We start from the raw sequence: 20,138 nt of genomic DNA, 5'->3' as shown, positions 1-20,138 counted from the left end.
AAGGCTGAAGGGACTCGGTACCTAAGTTGACGATACACCTTCACCGTCCAACTAACTCCATCCGCTCCCCTTCTATCTATATCTCAGTGTCAACACACTGGCAGGGATGTTGTTTGAGGCAAAGACACTTGTGGGCCAATTACAATAAGGCGGCAGACCGTGTTTGGCCCCCAGGCCTTGAGTTTTACACCTGTCCGTAAGAACAATAAGAAGCGCTGCACTGCTTTTTTCTAGAACGCCAACCTTCTTTTCTTAAAACATTCAGACAGATCACAAAACAGTTTACAAGTCGGTCAATCGGGATCGACCAGTTTGGGAGAGCTCCTGAGCAGTAGCACATCACATGACAACACGGACCACACAGACGAGAGGGTCTATAAAAAGAGGGAAACAGGGAAAAGACAGGTGACAAAGGACATCACAGAACAAGACTAAGAGATCGAGCAGACGAGGAGAACCATTCAGGCGATGGATGTTTATAACGGAGCAGCAAGTATCTTCCTCTCCAGGCCACTACTTTCAGACACATCTCACTCTCAGCAAGATGGCGGATGGATGATGAACACAAAACCAGCCTAGTCTATATAAAGCTCCATCTTCGGAGCTGGTTTAGGAGAGTACCACAACACACAGTATTTTCCAAAGTTGACAACACAGACCAGCATTCTGTCCAGTCAATCACCTCCATGTTTGAGGCACAGGTCGATCTGCAGTGTAAAATCGTGATCCCAAAGTTCTTCAGATACAGACTCCAGATTTTAACCATGAGAGAGAGAGGCTCTGATTGAGTGGAGAGAACGGGTGCTGTGAATACGGAAGGTGAGCGAGTGCATCTCCAAGGCATTCACCAACAAAAGGGGGAGAGAACTGACGGGGAGTAACAGGTGAGGCCATGTTGTATCATCAGCAGCATTCTTCAGAACATCATTAACAAACAAAACAGCCTGGATTTGGTAAGCTCATTAAAGACTGCAACATTTCAACAGTGCAAAAGCAAGTCGTATCTAACGTGATAAAACAGGAGTGAGAAAGAGAAACAGCCAAGAGGGGGGTGATAAAGTGCTGGAAAAAAAAGTCATCATTACAAAGACGCATGCTCGGGAGAAAGTTGGAGCATTAACATGAAAAATTCATTCTCATGCTTTAAATCCAGAGGGGATTGTAACCCACACACAGTGGTTTCTAAGTAGAGATCAAGGAGTGTCTGAACAGGAGAGGACATTTCACCAAGCCCTTTGGAACCATCTCTACCTGCTCTTCTCTTAATGCCTGCATCTTTTTGGTCTTGCTCTGCCGGTAGTATTCCATGATCATCATGGCGGCGTAGATTTTCCCCACCGTCAAGTCTGTGGCTGCTGAGAAAATGACAAGTTACCCTGCAAGATTAGACCCGAGTGTGATGGGACCCTGAGCCGCAAGGGGGAAATGGGAGTGGGAGACGAGACGGACACGACACCACATCCACAGAGGTTCACAACATCATGCAGTTTGCACCGCAAAATTGAGCACTTGTCTGGCCATTAGTGGTGACCTGAACCAGATTCACTGATAACAGGAAGTTTTTCAAATATGTACTGTATAACCATGTGTCAAGGTGTGTTGAGGTAAGTATTGTGTCACTACCCACATATCCAGGGAAGTATTGTACCACAGCCCGTGTATAAGGTAAGTGGAATGGAAGGTTTCTCTTCTCAATCTTGTGGTGCAACAACTGTACAAACCATTAAACAAAAAAGCCATTTGTCTTTTCACAGGCAGATCCTATACTCATGACTCTGATCATTCACCAGCACTTCATAACATAATCCGTCACATAATCCCTGTCTTTATTTGAGTTAAGACATAAAATAAAGTCAAAATTTAAACGCATTAAAAACATGGTTGTAAGGTCACCATGCTGTGGGATTATCTCAGTAAAACAAGAGCTCAACGTTTTTTCTACAAACCCCAGACAAGTATCCTTGGAGTTTGAATGAACACACCGAACATTTAGAGTCAGAAAAAAATATTGAGCTTTGTTTTCTCGTAAGTGATGCCTTGCTCAAAGTAGCACAGCCAATCGTAAAGTGAAAAGGAAACCTGAACGAAATTCTGAGCTTGTTTTGCATGAACTGAAAGTGCTCTTTGCCATGCATTAAACAGCCAACTGCTCATCACTCGGCATGCTACGGTGCTGCTACATGCTACGGTTTTCAACTTCTAAATTTGGATTTATCTACCTTTAACTTCCACTGACACTATCTTTGTGGAATGAATAGCAACTGTCCCTGTAGTGAAAAGACTTCTATAGAGGATCTTCTATAGTGGGCACCCCCTGACACCAGGACTGGATGATGATGACGATGAATTGACTGTGACATTTGCTAAACATGTCGAATAATAATGTATTATTTAGAGTTTTGAAGTCAGCATTATGGAAATGATCATAGTGGATCCGGCTGACATCATAAATTCATCGATTGGTCTGGGGCCCACATGTGGCCCTTTACCTGTATGTACCATGCAGCGGCCCTCAGGAGGTTAAAGAAATACTATTATTGAAATGCATTTCGTAATTTGATATTTATATAATGGTCATTGTTATTGTTATTAATAAGTAGTAGTGGTAGTAATGTATAAAAATCTCTGCAGACATAGTTCTGAGTTCTCACCTATGAAGCCATGAAAATGAAGAAGGTGAAAGGGTGAATGACCCCTCTGTGACTTATGCTTCTACTTTCACAAGATTATTTGTTTATTTAGTCACACATACCGTGCGCTTTTTTTTTAGACAAGAAAGGTTAAGGTAAACTCAGAAATATTTTCCATGTTCTTGTGAAATTACAAGTGAATCATTTAAATATGCGAGAAAAAAGGAAACGCAATGTGGTTAGGAATAACTGGACAGGCTTGAAATTTGCTGTTGTAACTACTTAAACCTTCTCTTTTTATGTTCACTTTGTTTATCAATGTGTATTTTCATGTACTATATAGACGTGAAGCATTTTATAACAAAATATTGGACACTTAAAAGTAATAATATATGGATATATATACATGTAAAATAGTGAGCAACAGTACCACTGTTCATGAATAAAATATGCTACATGTTTAGTGAGAGGAATAAACATTGGTGTCTCATGTTGGATGTGGAACCAGCCTGTTCAGGAGGTGCAGAGCAGTGAATGACACTGACTGGTAGAAGCTGTCCCCTTGGTGAGTTGGTGATCGGACACACACATGCCACTCCACCTGTGCGACTTACCCTTGTGAGGAGTGACCAGCAGATCCAGCGTCTTCTGAGACAGATTTGGCCAAATCGCCATCATCTCCTTTCTCAGCTCTGCGTCCATCTGGTGCTTGTCTGCACCACCTAGGTGGCGCCAGAATGTCCACACGCACATCCACACGTGAACAAATCCACACAAATCACCCATGACGGTAAAGACAAAAGGAACATACAGGCACGGAAGGCACAGGTCGACAAAAATAAACAGCCATTCACACATTCACACAACAGACAAGAAGAGTTGTTAATCTCACTTTCAGACCCATGTTCTTCAGAGAAACCAGGCTATGAAAGAGTAGAATTCTTATCCATGTATTCATTCAAAAACTAACTAGCACGTTTGTATATCTATCAATGAATCGCCAAATTTGTGGTTTAAGGTTTGCAACTAAGTCTCAGTACAAAAGTGAATGTAAAAGACTCATCTAAGAAGCCGACACTTTTGAGATTCTATTTTCAGTCACCTCACACCATAGCTCTGCATCTCCCTCGTGATCACACTATTTTGAGCAGCGAAGCAAACACACATTCTGATATTGGCTTGGGTGCCATCTTAAAGTACAGCGTCCGGCCATACCCTTGGCGATCTTTATGTCCAGTGCCGTCCTGATCAGGGCCATCAGGGTGGAGTTGAAATGCACGGTGTTGTTATCGGCCACAGGCAGATCCATGCGCAGCAGCCTCTGTGGAGAACCAGCCGGGATGAGAGGTTGAGGGCGGGGTAGTTGAGGTTTTGCAAACCTGAACCTCCGGGAGAGGGGAGCGGGTAAAGGGTGTGGGACAGGGTAGAAAAAGCTCCATAGATAACAGCCAGGTAAGATGTCAGCCGCTTAGAAATCGATCTGATCGGTTGAATTATGTCTTTTCCACAGTCCTCTGCTTCTACTTCAGTACAAACTCCCTGCTAAGTTTTCTTCCATACTTGCACAAGTTTTGTTTTTTAAAGTTTGTGGGGTGCAAAAATCTATGATTTACTGCACTAAGACTTCCGACTCTGGTTCCATCAGACCCTTCAGAAGAGCGGTGAGTTTTGAGTTGTCAACGCCACGATCAACCCTGTCGTTGCATCTCCCGCTCCCAAAAGCAGAATCCCACACTGGAGCTCAGTTTGTTGCAGTTGACCGTGGCACTACAAGTAAGTCAGTTGCTTTTGTCCCTTAAATTGCGCACATACAGTTACATAAATATTTATCTTTTTTCATTCATGGAGGTTACATACTGATCCAGATGGATCCTTCATTATTTCGTCTGTATTCCTGTACATTTCCTGAACACTGTACAAAGTTACCGGATGTGGGGAAAACAGCGTAGTACCACCGGAAACAATGGGGGCAGTGTTGCTGCTACTACCTGATACGTAGCTCTTTTGAGACATGAAGAAGGCATAATAATAATGGTGGAAGCAGCTTAACAGACCACCACCTCCTCCAAGAGTTACACGATCAATACTTCCTCCACAGCCGCCATGTTGGTTTTGGAGTCTGTTGCTGTCATAAATGCCTGACCCTGGGCTGCTTCCCCTGGTGGATATATTGGTGAACAGCAACGTACGGGACACATGAAAGCATGTGATCAGTGTACACACTTTTTTTTCACATTTTTGTAAATAAAGGGAGCATAAATGGGCCTTCGTTCACCTGTTATTTTGTTGACCAAATGGCCCTGTTGTGTTCGTACACGGCTTTACTTCAATATGCAAACACTGAGCCCTCATTCCGAGAGATGGAATTTGAAGTATGGAAGAAAACCAGGTTATGTTAATCAACACAGCAGCTGCTTTGTGAACTCGACGTGAATCTCTTGGTTTCCCAGTGATACTCTACGAAACAGCACAGCTTTCCAATGGGGGCCAACTGCTGCTAAAGCCACTATGAGAGCCGAGAACGACAAGGAAGAACAATCGGAGCCAGTGACGGCCTCCGACCCAACCTGTGCCCATGTTCCCTAAATGTGTGAATGCACTGCCACATTCACACATCTCTGCGGTAACACACATATAGAGAGGTACATATACACACAGCCCCCCCCACCCCCCAGCCCCCAGCCTACACACAATTATTTGCACAGACTGCAATTAAGTGTGCTTAATTGAAGTCCTTCGGAGACAGAATAGGGAGAGGGGAGAATAATAACAGTATCACTGGTGTAATTCTGCTATTTTCCGGAGAAAGCTGTTTCTTTACCCAACAAAAGGCGTCTTCTATAGAGCTTCCCCTACCAGTAGGGAGGGTCCCTGTCTTCACATGTCTACACCAGGTCCAAGTAAAGCCGATGGAGGAACCCCATGGATAGAACCAAACAGCGGCAGTTCCTATCCATACCAGCTGAGCTCCATCAGATTTACCGACGAACATGAGCGTTGGGCACTCACGATGGCAAGCATGGTCGAAGAACAATGTGGGTGGGTTTGTGTTCATGCGTGTGTGTGTGTAGGGCATGCGCCGGTGAAGAGCAGGCCGACGTCCAAAGCAGCTGGCAAACAGCCGTGCAAGGGTAGCATGCGACATAACACAAGAGCATCCTGGGCACACACAGCATGCTGCATTCCTCTTCACCCACTGAGTCAAAGCCCACCCCACCACCCCACAGAAACTTTTCTCAACACCCACTTTCACAATACAAGCAGCTGTGCATCCGCCCCAAGAGAGTATCCTTTATCCAGGAAGATTTTTTTAAATTCCTTTAAATTCAAGCCAAATCAACGTCAAATAAAGATCTCTCTCAGTGCTTAACAGCTGCAGTGTCTTGAGCGGGTGTCAGAGTTAGAGGATTAGAAGTTTGTTATTTCCTGAAAGAAGATTTAAAAAAAAAAAAAAAAAAAAAGCTTAGGAGGAGCGGAATGAAATGTCTTCTGTGCTGAGTGTTTCTGGACTTATTGATAGGAAAGGGGACACATGGCGGGGACAGCAGTAGTATCTATCTGTAGCTATCTGGTTATGAGAGACAGATAAAAAGAGAACAGTGAGCATGAGGAAGAGAATGGTGGGAAACACTGATGGTCAGAGAGGAGGAAAGAGGAGGTGGGAGAGCGCGAGGAAGATTGGCTTGTTTGAAAACACAAAAATGTCCCGGAGTCTCACGTGACTATTCTGATCACTTTTTAAAAAGGTCACTCAGATGGGCATCTTCTTTAGGAGAGACTTGAGATGGATGCTGGGCCATGATAAGCTTTGGTGCAGATGGCTGGGACAGTTTTTAACAGGACTGGGACACGAGAAGTACGCCCAAAAGACAAAGGATTAAGTACATCCGGATGTTTAGGCGCTATGAACGGTGGTTTTAATCACTTCACATGCTGCCAGATCTAACTGTGACTCCTTATTGTCAGAAAACATCTGCGGTGACCTCGATACATGCCGACTTAAAAGTGTGAGTCATGTTTTGCACTCATTCAAGCATCAGAATTAAAGAATTCCACTGACTGTCGAGAAGATGTCTTGTCTTTTGGGTCAAAATATATTATTCTGGTTTCGTTTTGATACATACATACATACATACATATATATATATATATATATATATATATATATATATATATATATATATATATATATATATATATATATATATATATATATATATATATATATATATCCTAGGAAAGGATTATAATTCTGTGTACTATATTATCATTAGTGATGGGCTGAGGAGGCTTCATTAAGCAGTGTCCTCATGTTCCTGCATGGAAGCATCATGAGTACTCAGAGGAAGTTGGGGTGCAGGTGGGTTGTAAACTGAAAGGTGGGACTGTGAATATCTTGAACTGTGAAAACAAACTCTGGTATTCACGACTGAAAGAGTGAGCTGCGAGATCAGCGATGGAGTCTGAAGAGAGAGCGTGAAGGAGACAGTTGACAACATGACAGAGACAACAACTGCTGGGATGCTCAACTCCAATCTGAACTGAGGTGGTCAGAAACCACAGACTCTCTGAGGTCCGACGTCAGGACCCTCATCGCCAGGATGGTTCTTTCATAATGTGTGTGTGTGTGTGAAGGGTGTGTCTGTGTGTGGCATTTGCAAAGCACTGAAGTCATCCACAGGAATAAGAGACGCAGAGGACTGAAGACAGACCCCCTTGCCGGTCCTTCTGTACCTGCATCGTAAGCAAATTGTAATGAAGCACTTGTGTGTCGTGAATGCTATTCTTTATACGTAATGAGGATGCTTTGCTACAAAACAGGAGGGAAGTGTCGCTTTTTAAATGTGACTCAAATCGTTTTGCTGGCCTCTTGACGTGTGCTGCGTGTCGATACATGAGCGTGTTTGTGTGTGCTGCGTCCGTGCAGGTTGCAGAGGGACAGGCAAAGCTCTGTTCTTTTACTCCTGTGGCTTGACGGAGGAAATAAAATAAAGGGATCCACTATCACTTCACTTCACTGTACGACAAAAGCCCATCCCTCCGTCCCTGCGGTCGAGAGAGAAGAGAGGACACCAGCGCTGACCACCATCACAACCACCACTAACAGACACTGAGGAGAACACCGCTGGGAGGAGGGAGTAGAGGAAAGGAGGAGGGAGATGAGAGAGAGGGGTGGGGGGGTGTCCTCCCCGGCGATGGGGAGGCGTCGGGTCGGAGTAGAGCGGGAGAGAGTGACAGAAAAGATGAGAGAGAGAGAGAGGGGGAGAGAGACAGAGAGGGTTGGTGGTTGAGAGGGTGGAGCGGTAAGGTGGGGGCGAGTCTACCTTATAGGCGACCCGGGCGGGACACCTCTTCCCAAGGCCTAGCGGCGGACACATGTGTCTTAGCATCTGATACATGTCTGTGTAACTGATCCGGCCGCTGGTGTGGCCACAAACACACCACATACACAGTCGCCCGACAGACAGAACAAACAAGAATAGACAACGTGATGAAGGGGGGAGGAAACGGGACACGGGAGGAGGAGGGAGAACAAAGACGAAAGGAGGAGGTGTGTTAGGAGGTGATGACATAAGGAGTTAAAGAAAACAACAAAAGGAAAGGGAGGGAAGGGAAACAAATACACAGAGGTTACTTTGTTGGATCGCTGTGAACATGTGGTTGCTGTGGTGAGAGAAGGATGAGAGGTTGAGAAGGTTCGGTGTAGCTGCCTATCTTACAAGGAGAGAAGGAGAAAAGTGGAGATGCGGAGGAGCTCTTTTAACTCCTATTTAGTTAGTTGGTTAGAAACCGTTCTATGCGAGGTGAGAAGCCGAGATTGGAGATACTTCTGCTTCGGGCCAGGTGGCCACTTTCTTCGCTCGAATAGAACTGCAGCGGAGCTTCCAGCAGGCAGACAAAAGCACCGCTGCTGAGACCCCAGTGAGTCACAACGACAAGTCAATGCAGTGTGTAAGTGAGGCTGTGTGTCCACCAGGAGTCTTCTCCTGGTCCTGTACTGTCAGATCTTCCTCAAAAAGTGTTGGACCAAGGGTCACTTCCCACAAATCACGTTGTAGTCCTCAAGCATGAGAGACGGACCTCAGCTATAGTAAAAGTTTACACTACATGCAGCTCAAGAATTAACAGGCTAAAAAGAAAGGGCTTATTATTGGCGATGGTATTTCTGTTAGTCCACCTTCGACACCTGAACGTATCTCGACAAGTTACAGCTTGATGACTTAGTGGAGAGATGAAACTTCAAACATCAAGCAAATCTACCATGTTATCTACTTACTTAAGTGTTGCATCCTCTATTGTAAAACAATCTGTGACAAATAAAACCCTTCAGTTGGTGAGCCTGTCATTTTTGCTTGATCGACACCATGATTTGTGAAACTGACTCTCCAACACAACCATCATGTTTCATCTTTAGCTGAGCAGAACATGGAGTTGAAGAGACACATGGTGGACACTGATATCCTGGTATCCCCGCCCCATAATCCAAACACACACCCTGCTACTTTTCCAAGTGTCCCTCAAGAACCGGAGCTCGGCACGTGCCGGGTTTGGCCAAGATTCAACCACTTCTAATGCTGCCCCTTTCTCAGAGAAGCCTTTTAAACAATTGGGCTTCACGCTTCTGTTGAACAATGTTGTATTGTTCCTGGTCCATGTTGTGTTGCGGCCTTTTGAATTTTATTTTGTCACAGAAATATAATTGATCATTTATTTTGAAGACTACCACACTAAACCAAATTAGATGGATACACTGGATTTTTCTCGTGAATTTATTGTCGGCAATTTTTGGCAATTGCAACGCGACTGTGAAATACTGTTTAAAGTCTGCTATACAAGTCGTTGCCATCGTCCTCAGCATTGAGCTAAACAACTCGTAGTTGACCAACATAGCTTCAGCACAACTTGACATTTGCTAAAGTACATTCATATTTTGTTCCGCGTCAAGTCATTTAACAATGGTTTGGGTCATTTTACTCACTACAATCTGGACAAAAATATGAGAATATTTTTTTTTTTCTAGTGGAAAAAAAAAGACATTATCACAAAGGTAGCGGTGAGAATGTCATAAACAATCATCTGTTTTTTTTAGGTTAGTTTCATTTAGGCTGTTGTTTTAGCTGCAGTTTGTTCAAACAGCTGCCACACTGAACTTAATAGTTCTATGAGCTACACTGCAAAGTAGCTTGCCGTAATCATTGGTTGGCAGTCTTAAAATGACAATAAGAAAAGTATTGATTCTGGCTTTTTATTTTGGCATCTGATAAAATCATTCAATGGACGTCCATTTCCGGCAGGTAAAAAACATATTCATTTCAATTTAACCGTAGCCATTGACAACACTCGAGGTGCGTTCATGGAACAAGGCATGGTCCTGGTGTTGTTTTCTGGCTGCAATTCTCTCAAGTTCAGGTGAAATTGACATACATTTGAATCATATATTTATTATTCACCAATCACATCAAGGGGCTACATATCCAGTTCCAAAACAAATTCAAATGGCCTTGACATGAATGACTGGAGCGTTGTCATCTAGTAAGACGACCAGGTTTCATTTAAATGTCTGTTCTTGGAACGCAACTTTGAGGCACACTGGAGGGAAAATGTTGACCGCACCAATAAATAACAGCTTCATTTCTCTTGGAATAGTGAGGTCTAATGCTAATAATCTGAGTGTGATCCAGGGGCGGGCTCTTAAGCCATCCATTACAGTTTCAGCTGTAGCAGTTAAAAGCTTCGTCCTGATAATGTTAATGCTGTAATCCGGCCAAACCCGTTTGGTGCGGTGCTCCGGGGTTCCCCTGCCTCCCAGACCCACAGTCCCATCTCAACAAAGTATGATGCACATTGCTCATTCAGTTTCTGCCCACACAAAATTAGACAGCAAGCAGAACTAAAATGACGACTGACAGAACAGTCAGGTTGTCCAGAGAAACAGACACATCAGTGTTACCTCCCCCCCAGTCAGAAGACGATAGCAAGTGCAGTGTACCATCTCATGCGTCGCACACAGCTACCATGGTGTGTATCGGTGAGTGTGTGTGTTCATTTCTGCATTGTCCCAAACATTCTCATCGTCATGTCAGAATGCAAATACAACAGAAACCCCTCCAAAAAAGAATGAATGGTGAAATGAAGTTTTGGGGGAAAAACAAATGCAACCAGAAATGAAGGAAGAAATAAGTTGTCTCTAAAAAACGTGATCAAAGAGCGACATTCATTCCAGTCTCTTAAAGGCGAGCAGGTTGCGTTTGAATTTGTGCTTTAGGGGTTCAGTCCAAACCTTGCAGGCCACCCTATGAGGGCATTTCTTGCCAAGACCCAGAGGAGGGGAGATAACTCGCAATAAACTGTACATATCCTTATAATGTATGCGCCCGCTGCAAGAAAAATACAAGGAAGTTTAGGTGAAAAAACGCACAGAGAGAGTCAGTGGTGGCAGAACAAGGGGTTAGGGAAAGATCAGGAAGAAGAAGAAGAAGAAGCATTCATTTACACGTTTAAAACAGGAGTGTAAGATGCCTTCCTCGCATGCTCACAAGTATGAGGTGGAGGAAGAGGAGCAGGAGTTACATTCATCTAAAATAAATCCTCTGTTCTTTCATTAACTCTCCCACATTAAAGGTACAAGACAGAGGAAAGAAAGAGGAGGGTTATTTTACATTCAGCGAGTCAGAAAGAGTGTAAGCTAAGCTGACAGTGTGGAGCTCCTCTCAGAGGTGTGCGGGACTCACCATGCCGCCGGGTCGTACTCAGCCCATATCCTTACATACTCGTCCAGGTGATGGGGTCCCAGGATGGAAGAGTCTCGGGTCAGGTACTCAAAGTTGTCCATGATGACAGCCACGAACAAATTCAACATCTGCACGGGAGAAGGATCGAACAAAGTCACTTTTTAATTGTAACGTCACTCCCAGTGGCTAAACTGTTCAATGCACATAAATACATGTTGAAAAAGAAATAAATGTGCACACAGCAGAAGTTAAAAAAGTGAAAGAAGTTGATTAAAATAGTCTTAAAAACTAACATGTAACAGTATGTATATAGAATTACTATACAAGGAACACAACACGAATAGACAAGGGCAATAATAATAATGATAATAATAAAAACAATAAAGAGGATAATGTCACAATATTGTAGTAAAAATGAAAATATTCTATGAGATGATATTAAATTAAATAAATGTTCCTGGATTTGTAACTTTGTGACCACAAGACAGTTCACACTCACCAGGAAGGAACAGAGGAAGATAAAGGACACGAAGTATGTGTAGGCGAAGGTGCTGCCACACTCAGGCTCGGTGTTCCCTGAGTCCGGGTCACATTCTTTACCACCAAGACAAGACAGCATGATATCATGCCACGCCTCGCCTGTAGCGCTCCTGAACAGAGGAAAACACGCAGAATTATGGAAGAATCCCAGCGGATCAGTCATGCAAGATCAAAATGAGGGGATGGCGGACTCACCTGAACAGCAGCATTAAGGCCATGATGAAGGTTCTGAAGTTATTGTGTTCGTCGATGGCGCTTTCTCCATCCTCATCCAGCGCCAGGTTACCAAACAGCTGCGGAGGAAAACAGACATAAAAGCACTGGATTTCAGATTCAAAGATTCACATAGTGAAAAGACCACAACTCAGTATAAAATGAAATAATGTCTCTAATAACTCAATTTAAAAACAAAAAATGCTTTTAAAGGGCAATAAATGTACTTTTCAATGTGTTGTATATGTGATATATTTATTTTTCTTTTCTTTTATTTATTTATTTTTTTCCTTTCTCGGGGACAAAATAGTGCGAGACAATTATCTTCTAACAGGCATAAATTCAAGATTTAAATAAGGTAAGGCATCACAAAACAAATAAACGTGATCCAGTATTGGGTGTCTGCCGTTGCTCACCTGCATGCCGATGATGGCGTAGATGAAGAAGAGCATTGCTATGAGCAGGCACACATATGGCAGAGCCTAAGTGGGGGAAAAAGCATAAAAAACATGAAACAAATCCACAAATGGTGGATGCCAATGCCCAGTTTTTGTGGACGGATTAGAGCGAGTTCATAATCAGTAATAAAAATGAACATGACATTGATATTTTGAGCCAGTCAGTAGTGACTGGTTCATTCATTTTCTTACCTTGAAGGACTGGACGAAGGTCCAGAGCAGGATCCGAATGGTTCCTCCTTGTCTCAGTAGTTTAATGAGGCGAGCAGCTCTGAACAGCCTCAAGACGCTTAAATTGATGAAATTATTCTACAGCGCAGGAAAAATGAAAAAACAAAAACATGGTTTACATTTCACAAATCATTGGCGGTCCACCAGACCAGAGAGAGAAAAGAAGGGGGCTTAATTTCAGCAAACACAATGGCACAGAGGAACACAAAGGTCAATGAGGAGAAGGAGAAACTGAACGAGAAAGAAAAGTAGAGGAGAAACCATAGTTCAGAGGTACATCATCCAATCTGGTACAGCAGAAGACTTTGTATTTTAGAGGACCAAATGCACTGATTTCTGAGGAGCAAGCAGGCCACACGAGATGGAGCACAGTGGATCTTGCCTGTCTACCACACACACACAAACAAGAGAACGTGACATTTCCTTCTATTTTAATTGCTAATTTATTTGAAATATTTTGGGTAAATCATGTTTTCTTTCACTGGAAATGAAGGTTCATTTTGGATAAATTATTTTAAGTTGTATAAGCCTTTAAAATGTATAACAATCAGACAATAATGGTCTTTTTTGTCAAACTAAATATATTCTGAAAGATTTTTACTCATAATTCCTATCTAATTGAATTTTGACTTAGAGTATATTTTTTACAACACAAATCAGATTTTCTTTTTTTTTTTTTATTATTTATTTATTTATTTTTTGTCTCACAATACTCCACACCACAGCATGCTTTCCTAAAAGTGTCCAGCAGGAATGCGCCTGTCGGGAGCATGTTTGATGACGGATAAACAGCAGATTCTGCTTCATTATATTTTTACAAATATAATGGGATTATGTGGTAAACAGGCAAAGTGGAGGCTTGAGAAAGAGGAAAGGGGATCAGACCAACGGGCAACCTGGAAACAGGCATGGCAGCAGACTCTGGCCAACATGCAAACCAAAAAAAAGCTTTGACTCATTCATACCTTCGATTATGAAACAGCATCATAAATAATAATCAATCAAATTTTATAAATGAACTTATTTTCATAATGTAATGAGGCTGCAATGAGCACTATCATTTAACAAAAAAAAAATAATAATCATTTTGATCATATATAAAGTATCTACTTATACTTTTATAATGCTTAATAAAATGTATTTAAAAAATCAACAAGCTTAAAAATGACAATAAACTGAAAAAAAAAATCATAGATGCTTTTAAAACAATTATGTCTCAGCATATTTCCCATTAAACTGAAATATTCTTTTATATTAAAGTAAAGTTACTTTTTAGTTATTTTCACATACTTTTTATTTCTTCACTCATAAGTGACGATTTGTACTGAATTTATTTCCCCCCAAAATAGGCTCTTGAGACTGTGAATGCAATTATTTCCTGCGCCTTTTTCTCTTCTGTTTATTCATCTTGACTCTTGATGAAATACTATCATCATAAAACACTTCCTCTCAATATGTTTCGACTGTAAATCCAGCTCCTGAGGTGAGAAGTAATTACAGCTTTAAAGACTGTAACCTCAGAAATGAACTGATTTAAGAGTTGAGAGGTGGTGGTCATGCGCTGGGGTCAAGGCTCACTGAGGGGTCACGGAGATGAGCGTGACTGATGGGGATGCAGCAGGAAGCTCGAGGAGATAAATAACAAACCAACCAGATTCTACATGGGCGAAGATGTAGAAGATGAGGAGGGAGGGAGGGGTTATTCATCGCATTTATCGTCGGATATTGTGAGTAGGTGAGGCGTTTGTCGAGGGTGTGTGATGGGGAGGGCCAGTCACACCATCACCATCACCATCATCATCATCATCATCATCATCATCATCATCACCACATGTCACGGCGCAGCACACATGGAGAACACAATGAAGGATTTCATAGTGCATTTTGATTGGATGGATTTGATTTGAAGGAGAGGGGGTGAGGTGCAAACAAAGTAGAGTTTGTTTGATTTTTTTTAAGAAAGCATGTAAAGAGATAGAAGAGGAAGACGAAATCATTATGAGGGCTTGGAAACACAACAGTCAGTGAGTCACTTCGTTCAGTCCCTCTTTGGAATTTGGGGTTTTTAAAAATCACTAAAAAAATGCTTTGTGTTGGGGAAAAACAGGGAAAAAGGGCATAGAAGGAGAGGAAAAACGAGGGTCAGAGGAAAATAAGACATCTTCAGTGGGAGAAGAAGCACTGAAGGACAGACCATAGAAGGGTTTCCACTTTCTGCGACAATGTTTTTCAAGTAAAAACTGTTATCATGCTAGAAAAATCAATGGAATTGCAGGATATATGAGCTTTACTTTTACTCTACATCCATCAAGCTATTACAATGGCTCCTTATGAAACACCTTGTGAGCTGCAGGCTGAGGTCAGAAGCATCAATAGGATGTCAATATTTGATCAGGGGCTGCCTGAGACAGCATCTGATGGCCGCAGAGAACTTCACCTCCCAAAAAAAAAAGAGTTGGTTCTCAGGAAAAACTACCCACTGTCATTGATATCCGTGGGCATGAAGAACAAGTGGTGAGCTTATGAATACACCAAAGAGGGACTGAACTTTACACGCATCAGTTTTACAGTTGTGACTATATAATAACACAGACATTACAATGAAACAATGACAGATTTTTACACACAAAAAGACAAAATGGTGCATGTGGTTTGGCAGACAGATGTTTTGGGTTTTGTATTCTCAGCCTATGAGACACCCAAGTAACAACTACAGACTCACAAAGACAAGCGGAGATGACGCTTCGTGATGAGTGCAGGATTATTCTTAGTCTTGTTTTTGGCGTATGAGACAAGCTGTATTAGTAAACACAATTTCCAATTGAACCGGATGAGGACGGACGTGCTGTCACTACGTACGGAATTGTGTCACTCTCTGTCATAGTGTGAGTGAAAATCTTGATCAGAGGATGAGTATTCTCATCAGTCAAACTCACTCTCTTGCTCGCCGTGATGGCGGAACTATCGTCTACGCCACAAAAATGTCGCCATGTTGATGCGATGATGGCGCCTAAAGAGTGAATCAGTGCCTCCAGGTTTTGGCAAAAAATAAACGTAAAAGCTAATAAAAAATGACGATGAAATAATGTCATCTTTTTTTTTTTTTGAATATTCCGTAAGTAGTTAAAAATGTGATCGTAACATCACAATTTCCTGGACAGACGGGTTAACCCAAGTTGTGTATTGAAGTCAGGAAGTCGTAAACTGAGAAATAATGGCAGTTTATAAAGAAAGGAAAATCAACCAATTCAAGCCACATTTGATTCCCTTGTGCTGCCGAAAACCTTCATTTTTCCTTCACTCACCCGCAGATAAAACATGGACACAACTCACTTCAGCAAATTCCGTTCATGAATTTTCTTACTTAATACACTAAATATGTGAAAGCTTATAGGTATATGTTAATATATGTTAATAATTGGTTTGTGTATGTATATTATATTAATAATTGGTTTGACTTTTGAAAAACTATAACAATGAAAAAAAGACCTGTGTTGCTGCAAAGTACTTACCCCAAGTTCTGTTACTAAAATATCAGTGATGCTTCCGAGGACGGAGACAAAATCAAAAATATTCCAGGCGTCTCTGAAGTAATTCTGATGAATAAAAAGGGAGAAGAAAAGAGGTGTTAAAGCTAATTAAAAATAGGCAACGCGTGCTTGTGGACAGGCTGCTGGCTAATGTCGGGCTTGTTGCCGTGGAAACAGAGAGGAAGGAGTTTTGCTAGCGTGGTGATAGGACGGGGAAGAAAAAAGAAACCTTGCTCTAGATCTGTCGACCAAAATAACCTACTTCATAAATGACTAATACAAATTCAAGCACACAGACGGGGTCGACCTGGGTCAGGTGTGAAGTCGCCCTAGTGCTCTCTGGATGGGCTCCTTCTGGGGAGTCTTACCAGAGGGCCGAACGCGATGATCTTCAGGATGGATTCCATGAAGAAAAAAGTGGTAAACACAATGTTGAGATTCTTCAGGACGTCGTCGTACATTTGCGACGCACCATCAAACTGTGAGGGGAAGAAGGGTGAGCCGAGTGCTTGATCGCTGGCACGTCAGTGTGCTTTCGTACCTTCATCATGAGCACGATGGTGTTGAGCGCGATCAGAGCCATGATGCTGTACTCAAACGGTGGCGACACTACAAACTGCCACATGCGATACTGAAAGCTTAGTTTGTTCTTTGGCATGTGGCGCGTCAGGGGCTTGGCATTAATGGCAAAATCTATACAGGCTCTCTGCACAGAGGATGAGACGAACAGTCACATGATCATCCATGCCAGAGCGAACAGCCGAGTCTTACCTCGTTCTTTTCTAAGCTATAGTCCTCCATCATTTTATCTCCCTGTTCTTGGAAGGTGATGATGATAAGAGCCACAAAAATATTGACAAAGAAGAAGGGGAAGACAACAAAGTACACCACATAGAAGATGGACATTTCCATCCTATATCCTGGGCTGGGACCCTGATTCTCATAGGTGGAGTCCACTGAGTGCTTAAGCACCCTGCGGAGAGAAGAGACCAAAGTGTTAACCCAGAGGTAGACATCGCTCAGCCTGCAGCAGGAGTACTCACTGTGGCCACCCCTCTCCAGTGGAGACAGTGAAGAGAGTGAGCAGGGCCCAAGCCACATTGTCGTAGTGAAAATCGTACTTCTTCCACTCCCGCTTTTGAGCTTTAACTTCATCCCTTTCATACACTAAGAACTCGCCCCTGAAACAAGAGGACACATGAGGAACATTAGACATTCGATCCAACACATTTGTAGAAGTGGCATCGATGTCATGAGGAAGAATGACCATCTTTGTGGTGACTGGGAATGTTTTACCTTGCGTTACCAACGATGCCACATGCGAACCGAAAGATAACAATCACCTAGCCGCACTGACTTTTTCTCTAAAGAGGCCACACAAACACTGATTGTGTTGTTTCCGTAACATATGTGAGACAGCTTTTGAGAAGCTGAAAGGCGTGACGTCTGGTCGGAAGTTTTGAAAGAGCATGCGGCAGCAGTGAAGATCGCTTACTTACATGTATTTCAGTACAACTTCAGTGTGAATGGGGCTTAACAATGCAGTGACTTTTAACACTCAGAGGCAAACTCGTAACATTGCGACAGGCAGTATTTCAGATTGACAGTGTGCCTTCATCTCTAGCCATTGCTAAGCTACAGCCATGTGATATCAAAGTGGAATATTTCACTGAAAAACTCTCAACACTGCCTTGTCTTTTGGACCCGTCTTGTGTCCCCACCAAAGTCAGAGTTTATAAGAAAAAGAACAGGACTATTCACCTCTCCACTCATTGACAAGGAAGGTCTGCGTCTCAATGTTTCGTCTCTAAAGCCATTAACTGGATTTTGTCTTCACTTGTCTCCCACTTTCTCTTAAGATCACAATGATCCCAATTAAAAACGCCAGCGCGGATGTTAAACAAAGGCGAGAGATGTAAGAGTCGGTTAATTAACAATCACTATTAGAGTCGCGTGTTGAATTTTTAATGATGCGCTGTTTTAAAGAATGAGAGTATTCGTTGCTCTCCATCGTCACCAAGTTTTGAGTAGTTACTTGTAAAGCATTAGTCAGAGAGGAGTCATCTCCAAACCTGCAGTCACGCTCAAACTCTTTGGATTCGTCTGTGCAGTAGAAGAATCTGCCCTTGAAGAGCTGCACAGCCACCACGGCGAAGATGAACATGAAGAGCATGTAAACAATCAGGATGTTCAGCACGTTCTTCAGAGAGTTGACCACACAGTCAAACACGGCCTGCGGGGGAGAGACAAGAATACCTGAGAGGGTTGACTGGACAGTCGAGCAGTTGAGCCGACTCAGTTTGAGTTCTCTGAACGGTCGGGAACAGAGAAGATCCTGAGTCCTACCTTGAGCTTTGGGAGACGCTTGATGGTCTTCAGAGGACGCAGCACCCTGAGCACGCGGAGAGACTTGATGGTACTGATGTCTTTGCCCTTGCTGCTCCCTCTGGTGGTCGGCCAGGAAACATCAGCATGGTGGGGAAACACATTGAGCAAATCAATTTTTGGAACTTGAGAACTTGACACATCTGAAGTGTCTGGGGATATTTATTGAAAACACGTGTAATAGAACCACGTCGACGGTGCTAAAAGAGTCTAACATGAAACCATTTTGAAAGAGTGCCCAGTTGGTTTCATGGACTTGGAGACATCATCTTCTTCATGTGTGCTTTATTTTTTGAAACATCATTCACACATTCATCAGGCATCTGCCGGTAGAGTGCCCAGCCAAACCTCTTTCTTTCTTTTTCTGACAACAAAAAGGTCGAACCATGGGTCTCTTTGAGGGTTGTGTGAACGCGCCCGGACTTGAGACTTGAGTTTCCGAAACGCACAGCCACTTCAGAGCAACAGGTGCAGGGAAGTAGACCAGACAGGTTGCCAAGGGGACTGGGACTCTTAGCACTGTCATATTGGTAACTTACTTGAATGGACCTGATCGTCCATTTTAACAACGTATGACAGAGCTATTTTCGACACTGGGAGGAAAAAGAGTTTCTAAAAATAGAAAAAGTAAAAACGAATTATCATTCAGGACTGCTATTAGACTTGCACTTCAGTTTGGTCTTGGTCTTGCTACTGTCTTGGCAGTTCATGGCTCTCTGCCTGGGATCCAGTCGGTCGATGGTCTTGGTCTCGCTCTCTCTCTCTCTCCCTCTCTCTCTCTCTCTCTCTCTCCCTCTCTCTCTCTCTGTCTTGCCTGATCTCAGTCACAGCTGCATCAGTATGCATTATTGTTATCTGCATGTTTAACGGGTCAATTACATCGATCTATGTCGCATTTGCTGCGTGGCACGTCTGAGTCGTTTCCGCTCAAGACTATTCTAATTTATAAAATGTGACGGGGTGGACTGTCCTGCCACTCACTGTCTGCTCACACTCGCCTCACACACAGATCAGTGGGACCCTTTTTGTGGGGACCTCTCACCCTAAACCTAACCATCCGAAACAAATGGCTAACCTTAACTGAAACCCGTTTATAATGACCCTGGTCTTTTGGAGCCTCGCGGGGTCCAGCAAAAGGGCCCCACATGCGAAACTTGAACCTCACAGGGATATATATATGCGTAAACACATAAATAATACATTATATTTATGGATATACAAAGGAATAAAAGCAGCTGGACTGCTCCATTACGGCTTGTCTAGGTCTCACTCCAGAAAACACTTGGCCTTGTCTTGGTCTTGGTTTAAATGGTCTTGACCACAAGTCTACCAGACATGGTATCTACTCTTTTGTCCTCACCAGTTGGTCAGAACTGACCGGACCGTTTCGAGAAACTCAAGGACCCGACATGGAACCCA

The 20,138-nt window shown here is 42.9% G+C and overlaps 1 protein-coding gene across 17 annotated transcripts in view; it reads right to left on the bottom strand.

Moving 5' to 3' along the window:
- The window catches only part of cacna1ab (calcium channel, voltage-dependent, P/Q type, alpha 1A subunit, b), a 113,290-nt gene that overhangs the window by 18,805 nt on the left and 74,347 nt on the right, over window positions 1-20,138 (bottom strand). For 6 of the 17 annotated variants that reach the window (XM_053855882.1, XM_053855887.1, XM_053855895.1 and 3 more), the window contains exons 28-44: window positions 18,681-18,780; window positions 18,407-18,567; window positions 17,378-17,515; window positions 17,106-17,307; window positions 16,876-17,040; window positions 16,703-16,813; window positions 16,317-16,400; window positions 12,766-12,882; window positions 12,532-12,597; window positions 12,098-12,195; window positions 11,862-12,012; window positions 11,363-11,490; window positions 10,912-11,008; window positions 3,846-3,951; window positions 3,245-3,352; window positions 1,252-1,355; window positions 873-914 (exon numbers count right to left, since the gene is read on the bottom strand). In XM_053855882.1, the coding sequence (XP_053711857.1) occupies window positions 873-914; window positions 1,252-1,355; window positions 3,245-3,352; window positions 3,846-3,951; window positions 10,912-11,008; window positions 11,363-11,490; window positions 11,862-12,012; window positions 12,098-12,195; window positions 12,532-12,597; window positions 12,766-12,882; window positions 16,317-16,400; window positions 16,703-16,813; window positions 16,876-17,040; window positions 17,106-17,307; window positions 17,378-17,515; window positions 18,407-18,567; window positions 18,681-18,780 (1,978 nt within the window). Of the gene's footprint in view, window positions 1-872; window positions 915-1,251; window positions 1,356-3,244; window positions 3,353-3,845; window positions 3,952-7,954; window positions 11,009-11,362; window positions 11,491-11,861; window positions 12,013-12,097; window positions 12,196-12,531; window positions 12,598-12,765; window positions 12,883-16,316; window positions 16,401-16,702; window positions 16,814-16,875; window positions 17,041-17,105; window positions 17,308-17,377; window positions 17,516-18,406; window positions 18,568-18,680; window positions 18,781-20,138 lie in introns of those variants that run through there. The other 11 variants (XM_053855889.1, XM_053855893.1, XM_053855891.1 and 8 more) reach the window with 6 other exon arrangements.

Source organism: Synchiropus splendidus, chromosome 2 (genome assembly GCF_027744825.2).
Source record: "Synchiropus splendidus isolate RoL2022-P1 chromosome 2, RoL_Sspl_1.0, whole genome shotgun sequence".
Classification (NCBI taxonomy): Eukaryota; Metazoa; Chordata; class Actinopteri; order Syngnathiformes; family Callionymidae; genus Synchiropus; species Synchiropus splendidus.
This window is presented reverse-complemented; position numbering and strand designations above follow the sequence as displayed.